Consider the following 11,229-nt stretch of genomic DNA (forward strand, 5'->3'; position numbering starts at 1 on the left):
ATTATAAAATAAGTAGAGTTTAGAATTCTTTGGGGGTAATATTATTTAAGTGATGTTTACCTTTTGTCTACAGAAAATCAACCTATCCAAGACCAGGCACCTATGTTGGAAGGTGAATTGGTTATAAAATACACGTTTAGAAATCTTTGAATCATTGAATATGATTAATGAATGGACATTCACAATAATGCATGCGAACTTCAAAGCTAATGATATCCTAAATCTGATCAGTATCATTTTCCCTTGAGCTTCTTAATCGAATCAAATTTTAGAACTGATTGAATTTACACGATAATACAAATAGCTTTAAATTTCTTACTTTAAGGTGATGGTTTTGTTTTGTTTTAAAGAGAGGAAACTTACTGAAGTTGACAGAAGTTTAATTTTGTATTTGTTGCAAGCCTGGGACTTTTTTTTTTCCATGTGGCATTAAAAAAAATTTAGCACAGATATTTGAATGCTTGTCTACTTTGTAAGTAATTCCCAAAGCAAAAATGATAATTATTGATGTTATACAGTTAAGTTCTGTTCGGTTTTGTCTTTTGTTTTTTTTTAAGTGTTCCTACCATGTTTAGGTCCTTGGGTGGCACAAATGGTTAGCTCTTGGCTGCTAACCAAAAGGTTAGCAGTTAGAATCCACCCAGCACCACCAGGAAGAAAGGTCTGGCAGTCTACTTCCATATGATTACAACCAGTGAAAACCCTATGAAGTTCAGTTCTACTCTGAAAACACGTGGGGTTACCAGGAGTCAGAATCAACTCAGCAGTGGGTTTGAGGGTTCTTTTGTTTTTGTTTTTTAACCATGTTTAGCATTTGTGGTACCATGTTTACCACGTTCAGCATTAGATTATACTGAACTGCTTATGTGGAATTGCTTTCTTGAGAAATAGGAGATTGCTGCTTTGGATTCTTTTATGTGTTGAATATATCAGAATTCTTTTTTTTTTTTTTTTTTTAGCAAACTCAGTTGATTTCATTATTCTTTACTAGGTGAGAATATAAACTGATCTTTGAAGGTTATACACCAGTATAAAGACTTCAGTATGTGTACATTTAGCACAGCTCTTTCACTTTAAGTGGAAGTAATGGCAAGGTATTTTGCCTCCTAAGCCAAGGCCTATGACTATTAGAGGTCATGAGTTTGAGAGTCCAGGACTACAGAGAGATTCCCCATGCTCAGCTGGTAAAACCTTTGTGACAGTTATTTCAGGTTCAAGGCAGAATCTCAAGGTGTTACATGATGGATACAATTTCATTTTCTTCATTTCAGAATTCTAAAGGAAATGCTTTCTCTTATCTGTTATAGGTCCGCAGAATGGTTGGAATGATCCTCCAGCTTTGAACAGAGTACCCAAGAAGAAGGTACTAGAAAAAGATTTATGCCTGTCCATCTAGATTCTGTTAATCATGTAGCCCGTTGAAGCACACCACACTTCACTGGTCCTGTTAAAGACAAAGCTACTGACTGGTGCATTTCAAGTGTATTTAAACATACAGCTAACCTAGTAGGGAAAGAAAGAAAGTAGAAAAGCCTTAGTCTGATGATGGCAATATGAAGTAAAGCCCTTTTAGGAGGCAAGGTGTGAATTCCCAGTAGACCTTCAAAAAAGTATGAAACACAGTTTCAGCCTTCTCAAATGATGTGGGTTTTTTTTAAGGAATTATTTTAGCTCTTTGGGTTTTAACATTATTCATTAATTTGGTAATTATATTTTGGACTATTTATCACATACAGTAAAATCTTGTTATTCGTGGTAGTTGTGTTCGATAAAATTGCTGCAGACACTGAATTAGTTAATACTGAACCATTGCTCCTGATCACATTTTCATCAATTGATCAATATATAACCTTGTTTTATGTATGTTTCTATTTAAGGACACCTTTTTTTTTATTTGATATATACCATTGAATCATTAACATTGAACTCCAGACCAACAGCACTAAATTTTACCTGAATGAAGCTTATCTGACCCACACATTTTCTCCATGAAGCACATAACAGCCTTCTTGTGCTTAGGAACACTAGACAGCATTTCAGCACTACTCTTAGGGAGCCATTTTAAACAGCAAAATCACCAGCGAAAAGCACAAAAATGCACAAAATGTGACGCTAAGTAGAGAGTGAAACGTTCACTCATTTACATCATGAGAGCTGAAACAAAACGTGTCACCTTGTTTGACCTCAGCTGGGAGCATGCGCGTTAGGCACCTTACATTTTTTGCCACTTTGCATGTCCATGAAGGATTGCAAAAGTGCCATGGGTATTGATGTTGGGATTACAAATCTATCTTAGTGAATAGGCAACTTCGCAAATACAGACTCCACGAATAATGAGGATTGGTTGTATAATGTGAATGAAGAAATGGCCCATAGCTGATCATTATTTAGATGTCAGTAACCGTTGAGAGCTGTAAGAGCATAAAGTAAGATTCTTTGTTTTTCCTGAGCCTTTTTCTAAGTTTGTTTGTTTTGTTTTTAACTCCTAGTTGCCCCCAATTTAGGTTAGTAACACCGAAATCTGATCTACTTTTCGTGTGATTGAATTGACAAGATTGACACTTCAGGTTCTAGTATTGCTGGATAGAATTCTCCAGATTTTGACACCCATTTTCAAAAACACCACAGTTTTGGCTCCCTGTTATAAGGGCAAGTATGGGAGGGCCAGGCGAGACAGAAGTCTGGGTTTGAACTCCTACCCACCCCCTGCCTTAGCCAGATTAGCTCTACTTTTATATGTTTTTTTGTAGAATTCTTTATAAGATTTCATTTGAAAAATGGGTTTTTACTACTATTAAATAATAATTTTACCATGAATATAGTTTAACTCCCTTATGTAAAGCTGAGGAAATGTTGCTGTCCTTGTCATTCTTACTCTTGGTGTTTTTTATTTCCGTCTTTTAAAAGATGCCTGAAAACTTTATGCCTCCTGTTCCTATCACGTCACCAATCATGAACCCTTTGGGTGACCCGCAGTCGCAGATGCTGCAGCAACAACCTTCAGCTCCAGTACCACTGTCAAACCAAGCTTCATTCCCACAGCCACATCTTTCAGGTGGCCAGCCCTTCCATGGCATACAGCAACCCCTTGCTCAACCAGGCATGCCACCATCTTTTTCAAAGCCCAATATTGAAGGTGCCCCGGGGGCTCCTATTGGAAATACCATCCAGGTAACAGTAAATCTGTGGAAGTGGAATGGGGAGATGGCTCTATTGCTTTAATGTGTTAACTTTAAAAGATAATGTATTTATCTTTTTTGATTATATATATCTTAATTTAGTTTCAACTTAGACAACCTAAATAAAAAATGGCAACCCTTTTTAAAAGATAGACCATTTATATATTGTCTTTCACATATAAGGCCACATACAAACTCTGCAGAAGAGGGTTATATGTTTGCATCATGTATGTTTACTATAACTTGGCAATTGGAATATTTCACTTGACTTCATCACTAGCCACAGTTTAAGGTCAGTTATATCACCTCTGCATCCTAAGTTGCTAAGCAGAAGCTGTTTCCAAAGTGTAAAATAAAAATGTGATGAGTTATATCTTATCGTGTATATGAGTAAGAGCAAAGAATACAGCCTTATCTTTGGATGGAAATAAAATTTTTTACTGCTTTTGACGTACAGATGGCTCTTTCAGAAGGTCCTAGAAGATGAAAAATCTAACACTTTTTCATATAACTGACTTAGACAAAGATAAATATATTCATCTTTTCATGATAATTAAACTTGGGTCAAAGGTTACCCTAAGAAGATGAAGCAAACTCCTACCCAAGTAGAAACTAGCTCTACTCTCTGTCTTTGACTCCTTAAAGTCAAATTTGTAAACACTGTATCTCTGTCACTAGAGAATACTTTGCTATAAAGAGATAGTTAACGAACTTCTCAGTATTAAAAGTTGCCTTACAAAAAAGGTGTTTTGATGGAGGTGGGAAGACTTGCTTTTTATGCATGAATATAAATAATAAAGAATGTGTTGTTTGTTTGTTTTTATGATTACAAATCTTAAGTTATTTTGGGAAGGTACCCAGCCTCTCATGTTCGTTGAGACCTGGTGCTTATGTTCTACTCATAGAACCAGAGCCGCAGCTGCCTGCCTACTTGAGTGTGTTTGAGGAACCTCCGACTCAACATGTCCAAAACCTAAATCATATTCTTGTACCAAGCCTGGTCTTCTTGCAGTGTTTCCTGTTTCAGAGAATGACACCATAATCCTTTCTATTTGATCCAGCCAAAAACTGGGGAGTCATCTTTATATACTCTTTGATTTCTCTTTCAAATCTGTCACCAAATATTGTTGATACTCCTTTAAAATAACTCCTCAGTCTTCCTTCTCTACAATTTCTACACTGTGCATCAGACCCCTAATGGGTCTGCCAGTATCTGATCCATCTTTAATGTGCTCTTGTCTCCTCTTTGCTTAAAACATTACAGTTTCCCATTGTTCTCAGGATAAAGACCAAAATACTTAACATTGTCTGGAAGGCCTCAAACTGTACTCTTCCTTGCTGTCTCTCTGCTCCCGACATATTGGTATCCTTTTATTCCCTTGTATCGTGATCCTTGTTTTGTATATGTTTTCCCTTCTGTCAGGAATACTTTTCATTCTCCACTTAACTGGTTAAAAAAAAAAAAAACTTCTACTTATCCTTCAGATATCATTTCCTCAAGAGACCTTCCCCTGCCTTCAGTCAAATCCAGTTAAATTATCTTTTGGTTCCACTGAGGGTTAACTTACCACACTTGCTATTTCATATACATTTATGACATCATTTACTTTCTGTAACTTCCATTAGCCTGTAGACTTCCTCAGGGCTGAGATCCTTTTTGTATTGGCTCATCATTACCTACCCAGTGCCTGGCACATAATTAATGCCTAGTATTTTTTGAACAAATGAGCAAACTAACAAATGAATAAGAACAAGCTAATAAATCAGAGCTTAAATGTTGCTTCTTTGTTTTTCTTCTATCTGTACACTCAACAACATCATGATCTCTTCTATCTTAACCTATGGCTTAATCTTGCAGTTTTGATAATAGCCCAGTTACCAACCTCTAAGAGTAATCCAAAGAATAGAAGAATGCCAGGAGAAACAAAAATGAGCCAGCATGCAGAGCAAGCAACCACTCTAACCAGCCAGCTGTGTGTTCCAATTCCTTGTAATTTTTATTCATGCTGGCACAGGTTTATTTCTTATCGGTTATATACAATAATTGTCACATGTTCCCTAATTAATCAGTTACTTACATTCAATCTTGTTTATGAAAATTCAAGCTGTAGGAGGAGTGCTTGTACCTTCTACTAGATCCCTGGTTCTCATTTTTACTTAACCCAAGTGATTTCACATATTACAATTTCATTTGGTTTTGAATATGGTCGCTATGAGTCAGAATTGAGACTCAACGGCAATGGTTTTTTTTTTTTTTTTTAATCTACAAGGTTGTTGGTTTCTGTTTATCACATAGAGCTTTATGTATAGGTAGCTTCTGGTCATTTCTGGCACTATTATTTCTTCCAGCATGTACAGTCTTTGCCAACAGAGAAAATTACCAAGAAACCCATTCCAGATGAGCACCTCATTCTAAAGACCACATTTGAGGATCTTATTCAGCGCTGCCTCTCTTCAGCCACAGATCCCGTATGTATTTTTTCCTCTCATTTTCCTTACTTAAAATATGGAGCATTTCTATAATTATTGCTTGAAGTCCTACAAGATAAATGTTTCTGAAAAATGTCTACAAAGGTAATAAAGCTAGCACTTATAGTTTGCTTTACATATATAAATGTACATATATATGCATATATATAAATATAAAAAATAAATCAATTTTTATATATAAATTTATTTAATCTTCACAACAACCCTGTAGGAGATGGATTTGCCATCTTTATTTTATAAGTGAGAAAATTAAGGCAAAGAACAGGTAAGTAATACTCAAGGTCAGAGCTAGAATTGGAACACAGACAATCTACTCTAGGATCCGTGCTCTTAACCACTCTGCTGTATTGCCTCTCATCGGTATCCAATGTGTTAGACACATAAATAGAGCATAATAATTGCATACAGGAAATTCAGATTTTTTTTTCCTGAGCTAACATAACTTTGCAAATATCTTAAAAAATAGTTAAGTGTTTTAGATATTGGACTTATAATTAAAGCAATTGATTTTACTAGGTAAGGATGCCTATGTGTCAGCAACAGCAGAATTTCCACAAAGCCAGTCTTGTTTTGAATGAAATTTCAGTTTCTGCCAACAAACACTGAATATGTTTATTTAGATACTGGCCACTTGTGTGCTTAAAAAACAGCTTCTGGAATTTGTTGTTTCATCCACTATTGAGTATTAGTATGTGCAGCCTTCTGCTGGCCTTGTGGAAAGCAATTCCCTGCACTGACAGTGTTAAGAAAACAGCAGCAGAGAAGGGTTAACACAAACCTTAGCATCTGGCATTCTGGGAATAATGGAAACCCAGGCTGGGAACCAAAGGAGCATATGAAACTGATAACCAGATTTACATTATTCCCTATGCATACCCTAAATAGACGGGCCATTAAAAAAAAAAAAACCATTGCAGTGGAGTCGATTCCAACTCATAGCAACCCTATAGGACAGAGTAGAACTGCCCACATAGGGTTTCCAGGGAGCAGCTGGTGGATTTGAACTGCCGACCTTTTGGTTAGCAGTTAAGCTCTTAACGACTATGCCACCAGGGCTGCAAACGGGCCATAGTCATTCAAAAATAGAGGAGTTCTGTTAAGAATGTGGCAAAACTTCATTCCTTTTCAGGTATGAGCCAGGTATAGAGAAGTTGGAAGGACACACAGTGCATGGCCCAGCTCATAACTTTTTGTTGAGGTTTAACCTCCTCTGGGAGCCCTGGTGGCACAAATGGTTATGTGCTTAGCTGCTAACCAAAAGTTTGGCGGTTCTAGCCCACCTATAGGCTCTGCAGGTGAAAGACCTGGCAGTTTGCTTCTGTAAAGATTACAGCCTAGGAAACCCTGTGGGACACTTCTGCTCTGTTACATGGGGTCACTATGAGTCGAAATTGACTCGAGGGCAGCTAATACCAGCAACAACAGGTCACTGTACCATCCTCTCCAAGAAATTCTGGGTACCCAGGAGCCCTGGGAAAGAACGAAACCAAGTAAACCAAACTGTTTATGTAATCCCTGTAACTAGTTGAGGGAGAAGTTCTGATATCCTGTCCACTTGCCCCAGCCCCTTGAGGTAGGGTCCTGCTGGTGGCTAGATGGGATTAACAGTGAGCATGGACTGTAAGAGTTCTACACAAAAGTCCATTTAATCAATAGTTGGAATAATTTTTACAGCAGGGCTTTATTTTCATTTTTACTTTAGTTATGTCCAAACAGCACAAAATAATTTTATAGCACAATCTTACTCCTTGATGGCCTCATCTCTTTCTTTTCAGACACACTGACCTTCCTTTCTCAAACACCAAGAGATTTTCGGCGTCAGGGACTTTTATTTTCTTTTCCTTCTGCCTACAACTTTTCCCCCACATACCTGCATTCCTTATTCATTCCAGGTCTCTGCTCAAATGTCACTTTAGTTGTCAGGCCTTTTTCACCTCTATGAAGTAACATCCACCCCCAGTACTTCCAGCCCCTTTACCTTTACTCTGTCAATGTTTCTTCACAGCATTTATCACCATGTGACATATGATACATTACTTGTTTATTTAGAATCTTTTCCCCACCCACTAGAATGTGACCTCCTTGAGACACAAAATGTGTACCCAGCACCTGGCATATAGTTGGCACTCAAGAAATATTGAAAAAATGGTGTCACTCATATGTTTATTGTGTAATAGACATTAACATTAAGTTAATTATATAGTAATTTTAAAACTACATTCTAGTTTTGGAATAGTTTCATCTCACTATAGTTATAGACTTGACAGCAACAGGTTTGGTTTGGTTTTTTCATGTACTAATAGGATCGGGGAAAAAAATCCTTAATTTAAGAACTCACTTTACTACTTACATCTTAGTTACCATAAGTAGCCAGAATATAATTTTCTTTTTTCCTTGGTGCTTTAAAGGGTTAGAAAGGGGCAGAATTAAACATACCAAATGTGAATAAGTTTATAAATAGTATTTTTGACAGACCCATTACTACCTCTAGATGGCCCTTCCTGCTGCTTCTGGATATAGTGCAGTTGCATACACACACACTTTGACAAGTGAGTTTGCAGTCCACATGAAATCCATCCAACATCTCATCCCCCTTTTAATAGAGCTCTGATCTCTGTTGAGTCATAAGTGGTATAAGTGGTTAAGCTCTTAACTACTAACCTAAAGGTTGGCAGTTCATATCCACCCAGAGGCCCCGTGGAAGAAAGTCCTGGAGATCTACTTCAGAAAGATCATAGCCATTGAAAACTGTATGGAGCATTATTCTACACTGACACACATGGCATCTCTGAGTTGGAATTGACTCGAGGGCAACTGGTTGGAGGGTTTTTTTTTTTTTTTTTGATCTCTGTTCCAATACGTTGTGTAAGTTTCTTGGTCATCCAAAACCTGTTGCCCTCAAGTCAGTTTCGACTCATAGCAACCCAGGACAGAGTAGAACTGCCCCATAGGGTTTCCAAGGCTAATCTTTATGGAAGCAGACCGCCGCATCTTTCTCCCATGGAGTGGCTGGTGGGTTTGAACAGCTGACCTTTTGGTAAGCAGCCGGGTGCTTAACTATTGTGCCATCAGGGCTCCTTTCTTGGTCGTCGTTTTCTCGGCTATAGTTTCTTCATCATAGTTGCCTCCATTTCTTATAAAGTTAATCTGTTCGACATCTTTATTTCAAGGTTTAGTAAAATGAGATATGGCAAGTTTTTTGGATAAAAAAAGTTAATGTTTAAATGTAACATATCTGTTTTTCCTCTCCTGCAGCAAACCAAGAGGAAACTGGATGATGCCAGCAAACGTTTGGAGTTTCTATATGATAAACTTAGGGAGCAGACAGTAAGTTTTGGGAAAAAGAAGGATTTATGATAATCATCTATTCCTAGTTGCTAATACGGAAGTGGCCCCTAACTTTGTAAAATAAGTGTCTCATCAGCACTGTCAATATGCTTAGAGGCAAAATTGTCATGGCAATTAGAATGCAATTTTAAATTTCATTCATTGAGGAGGAGGGTATAGAACAGTGTGTGTGTGTGTGTGTGTGTGTGAGTGAGAGTATAATTTTTCCCTTTCTTATAACAATGAATAAAAATACAAACTGCCCTGTATTGGCATTAAGGTAATTGACCCTCTTCTGTATGTTTTATATGTCCCTTGAATCAAGAAATTAGAGAGTGAGTAGATACTCCATTTCTCAGAGACTGAATCTATAATCTTTCTCATAGTCAAAAACTCCTGCTCCTTTTGTCTAGAATAGCTGTTACACAAAGGCAAAGCCAAATGTAGCCACAAGACGAACAGTTTAACGTGCTGCAACTGTGAAGATAGCAGCAAGGAGTAAATGCATTGCGTCTGTTCTTTGTCCCACCTCTTTATTTCTTTCTAGAACAGTTTTATTTTATTAATTAAAGCACTGGGATAAGAGAGAAGAAAAGAACTGGGACTCTTCTTTTTATATTTGTGTGTTTCAGCACTCTTTCACCCCATTCCCCACACCCAATCCTGTCAGATGAAGACAGCCATTTCTCTCATGAGAACCAAACCAGCGAAAGTTGACATAAACAATGAAAGTGGTGTGGCCTCATCGAAGTAAAGTCCTCTCTCAAAAGTATAGCTATGTATTCTAAGTAATGACATGGAAAAAAAAAACTACAAGTTTTGAGAGTTGACAGTGGGAATTATAAAAAGCAATGAAGAATGGATGAGTTGAATACATGAGGAGGCCTGTTGCCTTGCTGAAAGGAAGTAGACCAAAAGTTTAGAGTCTGTATTATGAACAAAATTTTAGACTAAATTGGGCCCTTACTTTAAGGTATGACTTAGAGTCTTTAACCTCCTTCATGCGCATAAGGAAAATTTTTAAAGGTATGAGGTTATATATAAAATAATTGAAGAATTTAAGCTTTTAAGTGGAGAGAGACATTAGAGTGTAAACACATGATGAGGAAATCTGGCTTCCTTTCTAAAGTAGGAAAATACCTGGCTTATATATTTAGAGTTTTATAAATAATTTCCTCACATAAATTATTTTGTCATGGCCTGTTTTATAACTTAAATAGTCCTTGGTGCTAGAAGCTATTTCTAGAAGTGCTTAACGGTTTATACAGTTTTTATAATGTTTATTCCAGGGCCCTTTTGGATATCTGGGTTTAATGTTTATAGAAAGTCTTATAGGAAATTCTCCCTTAATTTAATTCTTTCTCTTGGCTTTACCTTTATTTCAGCTGTCACCAGCAATCATCAATGGTTTACACAACATTGCAAGGAGCATTGAAACGAGAAACTACCCAGAAGGATTGACCATCCATACCCACATAGTCAGCACCAGCAACTTCAGTGAGACCTCTGCTTTCATGCCAGTTCTCAAAGTTGTTCTCACCCAGGCTAATAAGCTGGGTGTCTAAAAGGACAGCTTCACTCCCTGCCAATATTGCCATTTTCCAAAGAAACATGTTTAGAAAAATGATAAGATATGGACCAAGTATCAATCCTCACTAGCATGTTTCCATAGCAACCAGTCAAGAGCATTTATACTATTTCTGCAGATAATACTCACCTTAGAACTGCCCAAGACCCTGGTGCTTTTTTGTTTGTTTTAATCTTCCGTTTTAATCTCATGATGATTTTCCTATTCTGCAAATAGTATATTTCCTGGATTACACATAGTATGGTTTCCTGAAGTATGATAAAATGTAGTTTTTAAAAGCTCAGTATGCTTTCTGGAAAGAGCATCTGGTTACACATAGAGAAGAACTAAAACTAAATTTCTTTCATGTCCTTCCACCTCCCTCCATGTCAATCAGATTAAAGCGTGTAATCCTATTTAATGTGTGTATAGTCTTCTTTTTTTTTTTAACAGCTGCTCAAGGTTTAGTTTAATCCCTATATTTTGTGTTTTAGGTTTCACCGTGGTCCTGATCAAATAACCAAATATAGAAGCTATTCATAGATTTTAATAAATATTAATGAAAACTGGGGCCACTAGCTTTAAATATCTGTAGGAAAAGACAGCATTTTCATTCTGTAGAATACATTGAACTTTTATCTATTAATAAATGTTTTCAATATTCTA

At 36.9% G+C, this 11,229-nt stretch overlaps 1 protein-coding gene across 17 annotated transcripts in view; it reads left to right on the forward strand.

Annotated features, from left to right (window-relative positions):
• The window catches only part of SEC31A (SEC31 homolog A, COPII coat complex component), a 95,118-nt gene extending 83,889 nt beyond the window's left edge, over positions 1–11,229 (forward strand). For 10 of the 17 annotated variants that reach the window (XM_049885836.1, XM_049885840.1, XM_049885848.1 and 7 more), the window contains 5 exons: positions 1,308–1,363; positions 2,908–3,171; positions 5,529–5,648; positions 8,925–8,996; positions 10,382–11,229. In XM_049885836.1, coding sequence (XP_049741793.1) covers positions 1,308–1,363; positions 2,908–3,171; positions 5,529–5,648; positions 8,925–8,996; positions 10,382–10,561 — 692 coding nt within the window. In that variant the 3' untranslated portion in view covers positions 10,562–11,229. Of the gene's footprint in view, positions 1–73; positions 113–1,307; positions 1,364–2,907; positions 3,172–5,528; positions 5,649–8,924; positions 8,997–10,381 lie in introns of all 17 variants that reach the window. The other 7 variants (XM_049885835.1, XM_049885834.1, XM_049885833.1 and 4 more) reach the window with 1 other exon arrangement.

Source organism: Elephas maximus, chromosome 5 (genome assembly GCF_024166365.1).
Source record: "Elephas maximus indicus isolate mEleMax1 chromosome 5, mEleMax1 primary haplotype, whole genome shotgun sequence".
Lineage (NCBI taxonomy): Eukaryota > Metazoa > Chordata > Mammalia > Proboscidea > Elephantidae > Elephas > Elephas maximus.